General features: G+C 38.5%; 1 protein-coding gene across 1 annotated transcript in view; it reads right to left on the bottom strand.

Annotated features, from left to right (window-relative positions):
- The window catches only part of PCLO (piccolo presynaptic cytomatrix protein), a 316,529-nt gene extending 298,963 nt beyond the window's left edge, over window positions 1–17,566 (bottom strand). Inside the window, exons 1-2 of the mRNA XM_041477704.1 lie at window positions 17,325–17,566; window positions 10,612–11,857 (exon numbers count right to left, since the gene is read on the bottom strand). Coding sequence (XP_041333638.1) covers window positions 10,612–11,857; window positions 17,325–17,566 — 1,488 coding nt within the window. The remainder of the gene's footprint in view (window positions 1–10,611; window positions 11,858–17,324) is intronic.
- Between the last annotated feature and the right edge of the window lie 162 nt (window positions 17,567–17,728).

The raw sequence follows: 17,728 nt of genomic DNA, 5'->3' as shown, positions 1-17,728 counted from the left end.
TATTAGAAGTTTCTAGGGTAATTACTGTATACAACAGGCCCTCTTGTCACACAGAGGAGAAGGAATAATGCAAATAATTATTTACTCATGTTTCTCATCAATTATAGTGCCTCACTACTTTAAAACATTTTTTTATCATTCCCAAGCAGTATTACATGAGAGGGAAACCATATTTCTGATAAGACAGAAAAGCCCAGCTTCACCATCTAAGAAAGGATCAAATTGCCTAATACATGTGGTCATGTGCTACTTTCCACACTTTCCATCACTAGCAGAAACATTATAGGCAGCAAAAATGCCATTCAATATGGTACAGAGTCTCAAGGGCCTCCACCTGCAAACAGATATTTAAGCAGGTCACCTTTAGCTCTTCTCCTATTCTTTAGTTTTTGTGTGAAACTCAGGGTGCCAGCTACAGAACTTGCATGCACCACTGCAACAGAGGGAACAGCAAGCAGGAGAACACACAACATAAGTCTCTTTTCCCTTAAGGATGAAGATTCCTGGATGCCATTTTTCACTCAGGACTTGATGGTCTTAAGAGATCTTTTTACAACATAAATGATTCTGTGATGCTATGAAATCTCTACTATACACCATGGAACAAATCTAGAGGCACTACACACAAAGAAGGATTTTGTCTGTGTAATATCAGAGCTCACTGGAAGAAAGGAGCTCTGATATCATGGACTGTGGCAATGAATTCATTACTTTGATGTGCCTTGCCAACCTTGTGCTTTTGCAGCAGCAAAAATTAAGAGTTGGATGCAGTTCCCTAAAACACAGTTATTTAAATTATTCTGATAAACATGGTATAAACACACACTCTGGAATATAAGTTCACTATTACTAACAGCTTCACAAAGCGATGACAAATTTTGGCCTCAGCTGTAAAGTTTCATTCATAATAAGGCTGCACTTATCTTCCATTTTCAGTGCAATTTTTTAGATTGTTTAAAACAGTTCTCTGTTCTACTTGCAAACCATATAACAAATGATTGTTAAAAAGTAAAAACAACTGAAAAAACCCTGGAACACATGTTTAAACTCTGCTTTGAATTATGAAAGGAATTAAGTTCAGACATGTACAGAGGACTTGAGCAAGGATTACATTTAGCTTAACTCCCATTTTGTTTGCTTAATGATCACTTCCCTTACCTGATTTTATATATTAGTAACATAATTTAATTAGATATATACTAATACCATTTCTGGATTAATCCTTAAGGGTTTTCTAAGGCTTAAGTGTAATCAAAGACCAGGCTGTCACAGTTGTCTGGCTTTGGCAAAGTAACTAAGATTTCTTATATTAGGGAGGTAGGCTCTGCTCTACAGTGCAGAAAGACAAGATCCTGTGAGGAGTTTTTTAATGGACCTAAGCAAGGAATGGCTTTTCCCCCATCCAAAGGGTTACTATAAATATTTGGAAAACGTGCTTTCTGTAGGGATTCAATGCTTCTGCTTCTTTTTACACTATGGCAATAACAGGAGCCTACCTGCTCTCATTCAGCTTCCAGGAAATCTAAATTTATATCACTATGACATCTTCAAGGCCTCAAATGTAGAGTTGGTGGGGCTATAAAATGAGTAGTTTGAATAATTCTTACATTTAAGGTGTCCAGATTCCAATTGCATTTATAGGCATTTAGGTTTGTCTTCAACCTGCAGCTTGTCCTGTCTGATTCTGCTACCTACTTGGAGTCCAAACAACCATTACTTTTATGCTACAGATCTCAAAACAACCTTGTGTAGAAAACAAAACCTTAACCCTCAACCACTAATTTTTTTCCTTATTATGATTTTAAAAAATTATATATACATATATATACACATATGTGCATTCTTGATATGAAACTGAAGCCTCCAAAACCAAAACCAAATTAGCAACTCCAACAGCTGAACTTCAAAATGGAAAATATACGAAGTTTCACTTCACTGTATTATTTTTTACATCTTTCTGGTTTAAACATAAAATTCCTCCCATGCATTTTAGTGGGAGGAATTAAGTGCCAAAATGCTCAAGTCATTATGGGTTACACACATCTTCAAACAAAAACAAAACTGCACAAACTATAGTCCTGTGATTGGAACAGCAGTTCAAAATGAAATGTGCTATGTGATATAGTTTTCTATCAAACACTTGCCTGTTTGCTCTGCCAGAATTACAGAGATTTCCCATACATTTTGACAGGACCAGGCTTCCATTAAATACAGATGCTCTTACACATTATTACAGATGAAGTAAAACTTAGTACTGCTGCAGACACCTAAAATAAAAATGTTTCTCTATCCTTAAAGGTGTTTCTGGGCAGAAGTTCTGTGACCTCCTAGTTTCTTTCTCCACATTTCTAATATGTGGAATTAAAATGCAAAAGTTTCTAGAGGAACTTTTGAGCTTTCACTGTTCCTGTCTGTGACAGATTCCTCTTTGATGCTGAGAAACCCAAGCTGTATGTTTTTTACATCAATATATAGGGGTGGGCATTGGGTCTTATTTCTAGAAGAAATCTGTAAGTGATTTTCTTCATTCTGAGAATAAGTGTCATAACTAGAACAGTAAACTTGACAGATTTCATGCAGCATTTTTGTTCAGATTTCAGCTCCGGAGCAAAGAAAATTGCTGCTTTGTTTTCTAACTGTTGTAGAAACTATACGCCCTCAGAATGACAAAAAAGTAATTAAAATGTATTTTATATATTCATCAACAGTAGCATCAACTCTTCTAGTTTGAAGCACCAAATGAATTCATTCAGTATTTTACTAACAGCATCCATGGAGAATTACTTTGAAGAAAATTATAACACTACATTTCATAGATTATGAGTGCATAAAGAAAGGCAAGCTAACAGTTGACACCAGTAACAAATGGTAACTATAGTTCAGTCCTTCTCCCCATCCCAAACAAAGCCAACACGGTTGAAGGCAATCCAGTATCTGTTCCTTTCTTCAAAAATGGTTGCGATTTGTTCTAGCACCAAAGACCCATCAAAAGCAACAGGAAAGCTGTCAGCAAGTGCATTGCCTGGCATGCTTAATTTCTATCCCTGCAGATGATGTAGGGGAGGAAGAGAATCTATCTCAATTCTATGATTCCAGAAGTACATGAGAAATAAATTTTGACTTGCAGATTGCACATATTTCATATAAAAATTACTGGCACATAATATGAATGTGGCTCTCAGAAGCCATGTTAACAGTCCTTTGCAGAGCAGAGCTGCACTCCAAGTGAATGGGTCTCATTCTCGTTTAGAACAGTCATTTGCTGCTATAAAAAGGAACTTGAAATATACATAAAATATTAACATCCCTTTACATTACCATTGGTATGCAAAATGGACTTTGCTGACACTGCTCAGCTCCAAAGGTTTATTGACAAAATCAGCTTTTAGTTTGAAAACACAGTAACTTATTCAGTCCCTAACAATTTTAAAGAGCAGTGACGAATCCAGATTTGGCTCTTAGCAGACATTTTTGCCAAGATGATGAGAGAAACATGAAAAATAAAGTGCTCAAGCACATGATTTTATGCAGCTTCATGCAGTATGGTAGAACACTCTAAGACAAGAAACTAAATCAGAAAATCCTGTTATGAAAAAAAAAAAAAAAACAAAAAAAACCAACTATGACGAACCAAATTAAATTGGTATGTCAACATACAAGTTAAAATATCCTCTAAAGAAGCTTGTGCAATACTGGAGACAAAGTTTTTTCTTCTACATCATACTTTTATGAACAAGTTCTCAGCTGTTCAAAGGAATTACACCAAACCAAACATTTAACAATTGCATACAGTATGCAACTGATCCTCATTTCAGGCAAATACATCATCACTACAAAATACATATTTACCTTCCTTTCAGGTATATGATGAGTTTGCCAGGGAACACTGACTCAAGGTGCTCACACATATGACACTAGATTCTAGTCAGCAGCACAGTCCATGGGTATGCTTCCACAAACTACAGCAATGGTGACAAGCTCTGTAGCTTGGTGCCAAACCAACGCTGGTGCAAACTTTTTAAAGACATATTGAAAAACCATTTTTAAATGTTACTTAGCTGTTCTATAGCTACTAAACACTGCAGAGTTAATTCTATTATGCAGTTATCACAATCTTAAAACATACTCTACTACTCTACTTAAATTACTAATACGAAAATCTATAGTTTGCATATGCATTATGAATGTTTGGGGAACTATTATTTTACAGCTTACGTAATTAGAATCATAAAGCAAAATAACGAACATTACCTTTTGATTTTTTTTTTGAATGTCAGTATCTCAGGATATCTAAAAGCTATTTTTTTTTAGCCAAGGATATGATTAAGCTGCCTAATGCACATAGCAAGGAAAAACACAGCTCAGTGCACTGCATCATGCAGTAATGCAACAAATGCTCATTGCTTTCATCAACTGCATTGAGATTTAATATGCCAGAAACATGTGAAGGACTGACAAAAAAATCTAACTGCAAATCAAGAGAGTGGCAAAGAAAAGGTTAACAAAGTTCAACTGTGCTGCACTGAGCGAATCATGAAAAGGATTAAGATGTCTGGTGAGAGCAGGGCTGGGCCGTGCTGCCTGCCCAGTGGCTGCCCAGCAAACACCATCCCACATCACATGGCCTCACATAGTAGTAAATTACAGTTGCTGAGCAACAGCAATACTGGCACAGATGGCCGACTGCAGTTGACATCTTTAGCTATGCAGATTAATTTATTATTTACTTGTGTTAAAAACTGTACAGGCCAGCTTTCTGGACTAATGAGAAAACACTCCAGCATATTGTAGAATATTGCTCAATTAAATTATTGGGACACTATTCCCCATACAGAGGGGTTTTGCCCCTTATGTAAAGAAAAAAAAAAAAAAAAAAAAAAAAAAAGGGAAAAAACCACAAGGCATCACTGCTATTTCTACATCAAATCCTTAAAGTAAAGCAGAACTGTGGGCACACAGCCTTCCTCTAAGACAGAAACAATGTGGGAGTTTGTTTAAGAATATTCCATGGAGAAAAACAGTATCCTGTACTTCCATAACCCTTCTGCTTGAGGATCATTACAATTTTCCCAAATGTCTGTGCAGAAGTTGTGGCTAGGGGCAGAACTATAGGAACTACACTAACTTCATTTCATCACAAAAATTGTGAATAATCCCCATTTGCATAGAAATTGCAGTGTTAGTAACACTGGAACACCTCAAGTACTCTTTGCACTAAAGCAAATATTTCACACTTTTATGGCTTTTAAATGGCAAATAAATAAGTCTTGTTTGCATCTGCTCTCTGATCAATTTGAACCCAGACTAAAGTCTATCAGTTTTACAGAACTCTTATCGCTTTACTTCAGCACAGTTAAGAGCTGGTATTTAAATAACTACTCTGAAAAATTTTTTAAAGTCTTGGGATTTGCTGGAGATTTTTTAAACTCATTTCTATACAACTTATGATGACTATAACAGCTGATAATTAGATTTAGGTCCTTGATTTTTTTTCTAGTTTTTTCTGCTTTACTTATATAACACTTATATCCCCCCCCATCAAGTTCACATAGGGTGTACAAAGTCACAGCTATTTTCCGTGATATTAAAAAACTTAAGATATTGTTGCATGTCACTGCCACAGTGATGGCAGGTTTATTCTTTTTTATCTATAATTTCCAGTCCAAGTTGTATTTTGGTTCCCATGTACTATTACAACACAGCAGGGTCTAGACTGCAAACCACAGGGAATACGTCAATCAACAGTTTCCTTTACTGTCATGTAATCAACAAAGACTTAATAGAGTAATTTATATTAATTTTATTGTAAGTATAACCAAAACTTACCTGGACTTATCACAAGAATCATAGTAATTTTCCTTATTTTAAATTATTATATATTGTTCACCCTATACTACCTAATAATAATGAAAAAAACAACAAAAATTAATGCCATTCTGACTGTTTAGATTCCGTTTAGTTACTGATCCTACCTCATGCCCAAGTATGTTTAGGGGATTTAGAGCTGCAGGATTTTAAGAAAAACAAATACAAATACCAAAAATAATTATAAAGATTTGTACTAAAATATTATATTTTTAAATCAAATCTTGTGATGTGATTGTAAATATAAAAAGAGGTAGAAACAAAAAAAAAAATCAAAGCAATAAGATGTAGTACAATTTATATGGAAAATTTAAATCCTACCAAAAAAAAGATTAAAAAATATACATACCCTCCCCCACAAAAAATTACAATAACAAAAAATAAAATATTTCAGACAGAGTTAAAAAATTTTCATATTGAATTCAAAAACAAATGTGCAATCCAATAGAAAGTTCTACTTGAGCAGAAACCATACACTCCACTTTGAGACAGTCAACTGTTTGGGATTTCTGATTCCTCTCCTTGGAATTTTTATCACTCCTCTCTTTTCTGCTATGAATAAGCTTTGGTACAGACATATTGTTTGGAAAGAAAAAATCATAAACCATAAAATATTTTTAAGAATTCCCTTTATCTCTGCCCAGAAGAACTTTTGTCAAGCAAACAAATCCTGTAGCAATACACAGCTTCACATTATTTGAAGGTACAATTTTCATTAAGTATCTATGTATAAAATTATACCTGGCCTCAAGATTAATTTCAAATGTTCTCTTTAAAGAACACCAAAACAATGGATGAAATATGATCTTATGTATATAAAATTAATGTAGAATAATCCCTCCTCAAAAACCACCTAGAAGACAGGCATCCACATCTGCACAGACATACATCCCACGTGGCTCCAGGAGCAGAGCCCACACACAGCCAAGGGTCCAACATTAACAGCTATAACAGTCCACTTGATCATCAGCTTTACAGATGACCATCATAAAGAATGTAATGACTTTGTTATTGCCCTTTAAGCCCTTGCTCACTCTGGGCTGCATGTATCCCCCAATAACTAGTTCACAGGGAATGAAAATTTACTCCAGCTGTTGAGAATATGTGCTAATCATTTAGATTTAACTACAGCAGTTCGTGCTTTTTGCCTTTTTTCCTCAAGATGCCTTTGTTCATTTTCTGAAAGCCTACTCCTATTTGAATGTTCTAATGGGCTGAATCTTTTTTTGGGAAGTGCTGCTTTCAGTTGCTAATGGCTCAAAGGAGTGGGTTTGGGAAAATCAAATGGTAAAAAAATTAGAAAAACAAGTCACCATGTAGTAAAAGATACACTTCCTACAAGGTTCTGATGTACATGAAAGGCAAATGGAATAGAGTACCAGTCCTCAAACCTGCTTATATAATTTTTTCCATTACTTTACGCAACTGTTGCTAGGCAGTCATGTGCCATGGTGATGAGTGGAGTATGAATACCTAGACAGATTAGAGAGACATATGTTACTGAACACTTATGTATGATGCGTTTTCTCTCCAGACTGCTGTACAAAAGACACCAACCATCCTTCTTCCTCAAGAGGACTGCTGTGTCAGATGGTTCAGAGAAACAGTTCAAGGGATCTGACCTTGTGGCAATACAGGTATCACTTTCTGCTCTTAGTTACAGAGTTCTCTCTAGTGAGTTAAAACAGACAGAGTACATGTACTACTGAATTTTAAATAGAGGTTTAAATTAATAAAATGAATTAAATTTTTTTATCTGCATTTTATCATGGCTTTAAAATGTATGCAATCTACTTCCTAAGCCAGTTTTTAAAGCTTGTAAAATTCTTTTCAGGATCAGCTAGGAATATAGAACACAGAAATTTAGAAAGATCTACACTGGAAAAATTATTCACTTGATTAGTTTTGGAGACTGAGCTAACTTGTAAGAAACTTGTAAGGAGACTGACTGTATTAGAAAAGCAATTGCAGCAGCTGCACAAAGGGGAAATTTCAGAGAACAAAAGTCAATTGTTTTTCTAAATAAATGCCTTCCACTCCCCACATCCAATTTGAATTTATTGCTTTCCCTAAGTAATGTGTTTAACAGAAGCAGTAAAATCAGTAGTTATACAGGACATGGGAAAAGCATAATATAGGATTCCAGAATCATGAAATATGACAAAAGAAATAGCAGGGAACACTAAAGTAAAACAGTGAAGTCAGCAGGTGCTTGGGTAAGACACAGAATTTTGGTCAATAATACTTCAGGAGAAGTTAAAATACATGAAGCCAAAAGAAAAAAAAATTGCACCATAGGCAAGGAAACTGACAGCCAAGTCACAAACCATGATCTTCCTGATAGATGGGAAGAAGTGGACAAAGTATTGTAAAAAAGGAAACAAACTTTTGTTAATAAGCTAAATACTTAAAGGAAACAGAAAGTAGAAGGAAAAGTTCATAATAACTCAAGTGAGAATCTTGGCAGGTGAAATAAGTGAATTTTTTGTCCATGCCAGAGCAGGTTCTATTAACTTTGATCCCAATGTTCAGTAATAAAGTCAGGTGTGATATTTGTCACACTTCAATGGCAGACTGGAACAGGACACCCACAATGATGTTTCAGTAAGACAGCTGGTGGTGCAAAGCTGAGCAAATGAGAAAAGCCTGAGTGGGAGTCAGGAGATTGGAACTAATAGCTGAATAAATTAGATGCCCAATACCTTCATTTTCTGAAATGATTTTATCATGAAATAAATGCATATCCTGTGTCTATTTCAATGTCTAATATGAAATTCAAATTTGCTTTTACATATGTATGCAATCAGTTAGTCTTAAATGCAGCTGTATTTATTGTCTAAAAGTCCTGAATTTCACACTTACTGAGTACCCACTTCAAAAACTAGTAGTTATTCACAGAATTTCCAAATACTTGGAAATCTTCTTACATAAACTCTCTCTCAAAACCTGTTTCATTTGAACACACCGAAGTTGTTGACCAATTCCATAAGGAATCTGGAGCTTTTAACGGAAGACAAACTTGTGGCTTCAAGAGACTCCAAGAGCGCGCTACAGACATTAACAACTCAGAACTCACAAATAAATGTAAGAAGTTCTGGCCTAAAAACAGTGTCAGAATTTGAAAGGAAAGGTTTGCAATAAAATTTCCTTGTTGACTATAATATCAATACATCACATTTCTTGCCTGTTTTATATATTTTCTTTTACACCAGCAGTGTACGATGACCTTTCCTCATGTAGACCCTGAAATATTGACACCTGGTTAGTTGCAGATGCCCTGAAGTTTCTGCACACATATGTTCAGGTCACTCCTTTTCCAGTCCAGGCTTCAGTGCCAGCTATCTCAATCCTCAATTTCTCTAAACACAAAGAAGACATTAACACTCCTAAACCAAGCAAAGTGCTACCAGTGGTTACTGCTATTAGTATTTCCATCTTAAATTTGCAATTTTAACAAAAAAATAAAAAAAAATATCATATTGCTGGATGCAAAAAGTCTGCTGTTTGTTACCAGGTAGCCACAAATAAATGTGTGCTGGAAAGAAAACCAGCCACTAGCAATGTCCTTCAATCCTTGTGATACTGAGTACACAGGTTGCCCAGAAAGGCTGTCAGGGCTCCATCCTTAAAGATATTCAACTCTGGCTAAACCTGCTTTAGGTGACACTCCTTTGAGCAGAAGTTTTTAGACTACACCATATCCAGAGCACCTTTCCAGCTTCAGAATTTCTTTGACTCAATTTTAATCATACAGGTATTATTTATCAGGTTCAAAATACAGTAGTAGTCTGTACTTCTTTGTGTGTGCTTCTCTGATCAGCTAAATTAATATCACAGCAAGACAAAAAAAAAAAAAATTTCCAAATATCCCCTCTGATTATCATTAGTTAGCCTTTGGTGCAAGGTCTACGATGCTTGAATTGATAAAATATTGGTACTGAAAACAAACCCCAATTACTTTGCAAATTTAAAAGTAGCATATCAGGATGTACAAGAAGCTGAGCAAACAGTCACATGAAGCCTTATTCCCATGCAGAGCAATAAAGGCTATGTATAGGCAATAAATCAAGCTACCACAAACATAAGGTTAAAATAAATTAATTTTAAATCCAATATTGCTTTCTATTCCATTTGTGTGCTACAGAGTTACATCAAGAATGGTAATGAAGGTTAGAAATAGTCCACAGAGATCTTAACATCCCGCAAGAATTAAATAATCCATGTAGCACCAAGTCAAACTCATGACTCAGGCTTTCAACTAACACAACTGAACACTGACACAGTTGTAAAGCAAATCCACTCCACATCCTTTCCTAAGCCACACACTGGAGCTACGAACACTGATTTTTTTCTTTTTTTTTTTTTGATTAGTTCTTATAGCAGCAAAGATTATTTATCTATAAATGTATTTGCACATGAATATTGTGGTCAGATTAAAAACATGGACAGCAAGTGATTAAAAACAATCAAAATGAATCAAAAGTCACACTGGGGTTTCTCCTCTTTTTATATGAAGAGATGAGAACACATTTTAAATCTATAGGAGCAGAGAACCATTATCTTCTTTTTTTTTTCTTCCAGTTTCACCCTGTTTTACTCTTAAGCAGTTATCTGAAATAGCATTAATTTTAACTGAACTTGTTAAATTATCACAATGGTATATGTAGTGCATGTAGTACATCTGATATTTTAAAATAACAAAGGTAAACTGAATTCTTTGTGAACATCAGTTTGAAAATTACTCACCTCTGTGATATGAGGATTAGGATTGAATCCACACAGGCTGCAGACTACAGTGTGACACTGGGTGCACGTGTTGTAGTTGGCCTTTTCAGGAGTGTGCAGCAGCAGCTCAGTGGTCGTACAAAGAGGGCAGAAGGTTTTCTTTGGGGCAGTCTCAGTGGGTTGATTTGCACCAGCTTGCGTTTGCTGTGGGGGTTTTTCAGGCCCTGGTTGCTGGCCAGGTGGTTTTGTAGGTCCTGCTTGTTGTGCCAGGGGTTTTGTGGGCCCTACAGTCTGAGAAGGTGGTTTTGTAGGCCCTGCCTGGGGTGGCACTTGTTTTACAAGCCCTGTTTGCTGCGGAGGTGGCTTCCCAGATCCAGGCTGAGGTGGTTGCTTTGCAGGTCCTGCTTGCTGAGCAGATGGCTTTTCAGGTCCAGGTTGCTGAGAAGGCTGTTTTGGAGGCCCTGTCTGCTGGGGAGATGGCTTTACAGGAGCTCCTTGCCGTGCAGGCTGCTGCGATGGTTGTTTCGCAGGTCCCGGCTGCTGTGATGATGGTTTTGTGGGAGGTGCTGTTTGGGATGTCACTTTAGTGCTGTCTGGTTGCTGTGGGGATGGTTTTGTTGGGCCTGATGAAGGTTTTGCAGAAGTTTGTTGTTGAATGGGTTTTGTTGGTTCTGATGGCTGTGGCTGAGATTTCTGTGGTCCTCGTGGCTGGGCTGGTTGTTTCGCTTGGTCTTGCTTAGCATCTGCTGGTTGGCCATGGCCTGGTTTCTGAACTTGCTTTGGTCCCCCAGGCTGCTGCTGCTGCTTGGAAGACTCAGTTTGTTGGACAGTAGGTCTGACAGGTCCTTGTTGTTGAACAGCTGGCTTTGGAGACTGTGGTTGAGTTGGATGTTTCGCAGGACTCCTCTGCTCCTCAGGTTTCCCTTGCTCTTTCGGGGCAACTTTTTGTTTCCTACCGGCTTCTTCATGAGATGTATCTGAATCCGATATCAAATCAAAAGGATTGAATTTGTTCACAACTGAAGTGACTGCACTCAATGGATTGGCTTCTGAGAGAAAACTGGGCATCATACTTGGCTTCTGATCTTCTTTAAAATCAGTCCTGGACTTTGACTCCCGTAGACTGAGAGTAGAAGGGCTCCTTCCAGGTGCCCGTTGTTCTGTCTTCAGCACATCTACTGTTCTGCTTTTACTTAAACCTGGTGGTCCTGGATCTGGAGGCTTACCTGGTTGTCTGGGATGGCGGCTTGTATCAAGTTCAGGATGTCTGCAAAGAGAAAATGTGATAAGATTAAAATAAGGCATGATATAATAAAAACTAGACAAAAAAAAAAAGATGTATCAGTAACCCTGGAAGTGCTCTGGTAGTGCTGTGAAGTTTCTCAGTGCTTAAGCATTTTTCAAGACCACGGCTTATAACAACATGAGCGTAAAAAGTATTTAAATAATCACTATTCTTTAAAGGCTTATACAAGTATTCAGTCATAGATTGTTTTATTCTTTAGAAAATAATCTAATACAACAACATTTACCCAGATATCCCTTTTTTTCAGAATTCTGAAGAGATCAAAGCTAGAACTTCCTATTATACCTATATCCAAATTATTAACTCTCTACCCTCAGGATATAAAAAAATAGGGAGACAGAAGACTAAAAATTAACAGATCAAAGTACAGCCATACAAAAAAAAAATGCACAATTCAACATGCTTATGTACTTGTGTTCTGGATACTTGTACAAAATTTGGATATATTTACAATTCAATATGCAGCAGGGATTTAAACTCCTAAAAATCATGTATGTTAAGGAGTATATGCTTCTTTGTAAAGTATTTATTTTGTTACCCATCTGCTCACAAATCAGAAGAGTTCTCCATCAAATAAAATGGATTTCAGTTCAAAGTTAGCCCTGAACCTTTCTTTTTCTTCTTTGCAAATAGCTACCATACTGCTTCTCAGCATCATCTGGACAATTCACACTGACCAGTATTAAAAAGAACACCACATTACACTAGAGAATTGGGAAAAATCCAAGCAACAATATTTTTCTGTATGTTTATACAGAAGAAAATGAAACTAAGAATGCAGGAACCCAAATCAAGACCATGGTTTCATATGTGGCACAGTATTTTACTTGTCGCTATACTTGGCTGTAGCACAGGAAATAATATTGTTGCTCAACAATATAATAATATTGTTGCATTGCTGCTAATGCTCAGGGATGCAATAAAATATTCTGTTCAGTGCTACCACTGAGCTTCTGCTGGAAGATATGGGGCTCTCTTCAGTGTCACAGAAATGTTGTAAATATAAAATTTTCACTTTTCACTTGGAGAGAACCAGTCACCTGTGATCCTAGTTTGCCAGACATGATATTTTTTTCTTGGGTATTCATGAGCAAAATAAACAATCACTTACTAGATTTAACTACATTCTTTGATTAATAAACAGATAAATAAATGCACAATTTAAAGAGGTTTTTTCAGAAGTCTGCAGAACCATCTACAATAGCCACATTAAAAAATGTATTTTATATATTTAATGTCACCATGAGTTTAGCAGTATGTCTGATTAGCTTTTACTTTCCATTACATGGCTAGCAATGGCAATACAAAAGGATAAAGCTAAATGGTAGACTTTTCTGTGTAGTTCTCACAATGCGGGATTTCTCATAATCTTGTATCTGACTTTTCTGTTAATTAAAAATTTCCTCAAGTAATACTTGTCAAGGACAAACTGTTTCCAGCCTTCCACAATTCCATTTATTCTTTCCAATTCTTCTGTATTTATTGACCACAATAGTTGGAAGCTTATGACCCTAATGTGCAACCCACTGAAGTGAGTAGGTGCTTTTCCACTGGCATCAGTGAACATTGATTAATTCACAAATAGGATACTTCAGAAAAGCCCAATGATAATCTAAATCTTTCAAATATTTTGCATTTTTGCTTACTAAAAGAGCAGTTTTATACTCTGATTAGCAACTAGGTAGGTCTACCTGCAGTTCTGTTTCTCGTTATTTAGATAAGCACTCTAGGTTTATCAGAAGAGGCACTGCTTACCATATGAAAACATTTCAACTAGTCCATTAGCAACTAGTCTATTTCAACTAGTGTATTAGCATGGTACAACTTCAGCATTCATGTTTGTAAATGTTCAAACTCTTGGAAGGCTTCTTTCAACAAGGCTTTCTATGCAATGGAGAAAGTGCGTGATTAACTGTGGAAGAAAAAGCCTTGGAAAGACAAGCTTCTTGAGAAATGTTACTTCTGTCAAAAGCCAGGACTTGCTCCACTTAGTTTGAGGTACCTGAGACTTGAAGTCTGCTTGTCTACAACCATTTTACATCAAACTATAGGCTGATACTGAAAAATCTTAATTGAACTGGAGAATCAGAAACCTCAGACTAAATCTTGACAAGAATTTGACAAGAATTTTCTAGCTTTCAAATCCCTTGAATCATGAAAAGGCCTTCAAACCAGACCCAACATACAAAATAATTTAGTTCTTCCTCACATAATGTTTTTCTTTGTACTGCTATGTTTCCTCTCACTGTGGTCTTGACTCATGGAACTCATCTCTACTCATTTACATATTAAAGCCCAATCAAAGCTTACTTTGAAGTAAGCAGAGATTTAACAAAAGGACTGTTGGTCTAGTTCTTCAATTCCACAACTACAAGCACCTGTTAAGAAGGCATGTCTTCTCCCCGTTCATCAATATTAATAGTTTCAAAGACAAATGCAGTAACAATGCAACTCAAAGGTAGTTAGATCTTTTCATACAGAAAATGAAAAAGAAAATATATGTATGAACTTATGCATCCTCCAGTGGCCAACTTTTTAAAAAATATATATTTCTTCTAGAAAATATACCATAAATATATTTCAGAAGTGTGACACTCAGCAAGACTTCTTAGCATTTCTTACCAAAATGCGGCAATTCGTTTTTTTATTTATATCTATTGTGACCAACTTATTGAACTGGGGGAGGGGGTGGGGGGAAAGGACCAAAAAACCCAAGCAGTTGTATTAAATGGTCATATATTCAGCTTTTATCTGAAAGGGCCCTTTCAGATATAGTGTAATTCCTCAGGAAGTGAACACTGGCACAGTTACAGAGTCATTTGATGAAGCTAGAACAAATGGAACTTGCTTACACATTGACTGTGCTTGTTTCAGATAAATTTCCCAACCATGAATTTTCTGAAGACAGGTATTTGGAATAGTATAGAAAGATTTCCACAGATCCTAAGCTTTTTTTTTTTTTTTCTAAATAGCAGGACAATTATTAGACAGTTCACTTCAGGTGCTCTAGATCTAAATGCTTATATTAAAATTCACAAGACTTAAAAGCTCAAACCTACAGAAGTTCTAGAATGTGCAGCATTCATTTTAAGGTGGTAGAGGTGCACCTATGATACCTGGCACATATATTACTTACTGTTAAAAAGTCTGTATTTGCAAAAAATGTTACCTCAGGACACCAGCAATCGTAAGGAATTTGTGCGCTTTAGGGTTATTTTGGGAGCAGGAATGAGAGCATTTAGAATAGAAAATAATTATTAGACTCTAATGTTATAATTGAAATCATGAAGGAAAAATCTATTTAATATGCTAAAAACTAACAGTCGCTGCAATAAGGACACTGCCAAAATGCAAAGCTATATGGACTGAAAGCCAGAATTCCTCTTTTGATCACACTCTGTCACTTAACATTTGGACTGGAAAGAAAAAAAAAACAACAAAACTGGTTCCAGTTTTACTCTGGAAGAGGGTGATCTGTAATCCTTAGGAGAGTCTTACTCCAAGGGTTTTGTTTGGATCAGGTTCTTGATAATTACTGCAAACATTCTTGGTAGCTCTCAACAGCAAAGAAAGCAAACAGCAAGAGGAGCAAATAAAGCTACAAACCAAAAGACAAGACAAGTAGTAACTTCATTACGGTGGGACAAGCACGAAGATACTATGATGGGAACTGCTATAATAGTCAAAGCTGACATTCTGACGCAAGGTAAAAGGCTGTAATTCACAAATTTAGAGTCCTCTTACTTTAAATAGATGGTGGAAGTATGGTATGCTAACAAGATCAAAGTAGCTTCTGATATAAATATGTTTGTAGGAAAGCAGCCATTTATAAATGCAGAGATATTCACATTGCAATAAGTTCAGTCTATTCTAATGACTTCCAAGAACAATTACCCTTATTTTTTCATGCTATTGTTCCAGTAAAAAGTAAGCTTCAAAGTACTTGTGTCTTTGTTCATAGAGAGTTATAAAAAAGGGAATTTTGAGCTTAGTTTCATGGAACTAAAGAATATTAATTTTTCTCATTAACATTCCTCATTAACAACAGAAACTGTGCAGAGACCTGAATTGGATGGAAAATTTTATTTTACACACAGTGCTAATGCCTGATCAATAACTAAGCAAGACATGAAATAGGAAGATTTGACTTCCAGTTTCAAAAAATGGAGACCATCTCAGGTATAATCTCAGTGACTCCAGTAATTTGCCCAATAATTAATTTAGTCCCACCCTCCTTGCCTCTCTTCTAGAATTCACTTATATAAACCTGATATTATATAAACTGAATATGCATGTATGTGGGGTGAGGTCAATGCACCGTGAAAGAGTCGAGGAGGCTCCTTCCAGCTTCCTCCTTCAAGATAAACAACACACCCAGCCCCGGAGTCGGAGAGCAACAGAGGCGCCGGCCTCGGGCGATGGGCCGGGCCAGGAGGGGGTTCAGGACCGAGGACAGCGACACGGACCAGGCAGGGCCGGTGGTTCAGGGCCGGGCCAGGAGGGCGGTTCAGGACCGTGGACAGCGACACGGACCAGGCAGGGCCGGTGGTTCAGGGCCGGGCCAGGCGGGGGTTCAGGACCGAGGACAGCGACACGGGGCCGGGAAGGGCCGGTGGTTCAGCACCACGGACAGCGGCAGCCCCGAGGAGCCGGGCGGGGAGCGGGCTTGTTGCACGTCGAGCTGTGAATTCGCGGAGGGGCAGGCAAAGAATAGGGAAGGAAATCACCCCAGCCTTCGCAAAAGCACAATGAGGTAAAGTCGTGACTCTCCTGAACACTGAATACCGTGGCAAGCAATTTAATCTATTCAGACTCTCCCCTTCCAACTAATAAAGGAAAAAAAAATTAAAAATAAGGGTGAAAAAATAGGCTGAAACAAACCTCCTCAATCCATGACTATTTAATGAAGCCAAATGATAGTTGTAGAGGTTCAGAACTGGCAGAGTAACGGCCAGCAAATGTATTATGCCCAAAAGCTTTGAAAGATTCAACAAGATTCTGTCTCCAGACGGTTGCAGAACCCATCCGCTTCCCTGGCTCCTACCAGAGCTGTGGGGCATCCAGCCCCGTAAAGCACACACCCGCACACAGAAAACCACAACGGTGTCTGCACATCTCTCCCCGCCCCGACACAGAAACTGCCCGTGCTCCAGATCAGTGCAAGGCAGGAAAGGAGGGCGCAGCCCACGGAACCGGGGACCGCCGTTATTATCAGAGCCCGCTGTAGTGGGGGAAGGCAGAGGGTGCAGGCTCCGTGCTGGTGCCCGCGCCCGTGCGGCCACCCCTTCCCTCCCTCTGCCAGCAAAATGGAACGCCGGCTCCGGGTGCAGCGGGCCCATATCGTATTGCGACTCGCCCCCCGCCCCACCGCGAGGAGACGGAGAAGGGGGAAGGGAGGAGCGGGAGAAGGGAGATTTTCCGTGCATGCCTTTGCATGGGAGGCGGCTCCGCGCCGGCGAGGTTCCCTCTGGGCAGCCCCTGCGCCCTTGACATGACAGCGGCGATCTGCCTCCTCTCCTCCTCGCTCAGCTGGCTCAGGTCCGCCTCCACCCCGGCCGGGACCAGGCTCTGCAAGGGGGCCGCGGAGCCGCCGCCATCCCCGGCTGCCGCCGCCCCTTCGGGGAAGGCGCCCAGCCCTTCGCCACCTTCCAGGCTCGCCTCGTTGCCCATGGCCGCCGCGGCTCGCCGCCTCTGCCGTCGGGCGCAGACCGGGCTGGAGGGCGGCTCGCAGCCCCGCTCTCCTGCGGGCAATCAGGGCTCCGCAGCCGCCACCACGGCCCCGCGCGGCGGCAGCGCCGGGGCCGGGCTGGGGCTCGCTGGCTGCCGCCGCGG

The sequence above is a fragment of the Pyrgilauda ruficollis genome, unplaced genomic scaffold (genome assembly GCF_017590135.1).
Source record: "Pyrgilauda ruficollis isolate IOZ18807 unplaced genomic scaffold, ASM1759013v1 scaffold112, whole genome shotgun sequence".
Classification (NCBI taxonomy): domain Eukaryota; kingdom Metazoa; phylum Chordata; class Aves; order Passeriformes; family Passeridae; genus Pyrgilauda; species Pyrgilauda ruficollis.
The sequence above is the reverse complement of the archived record's forward strand: the minus strand, read 5'-3'. Positions and strand labels throughout refer to the sequence as shown.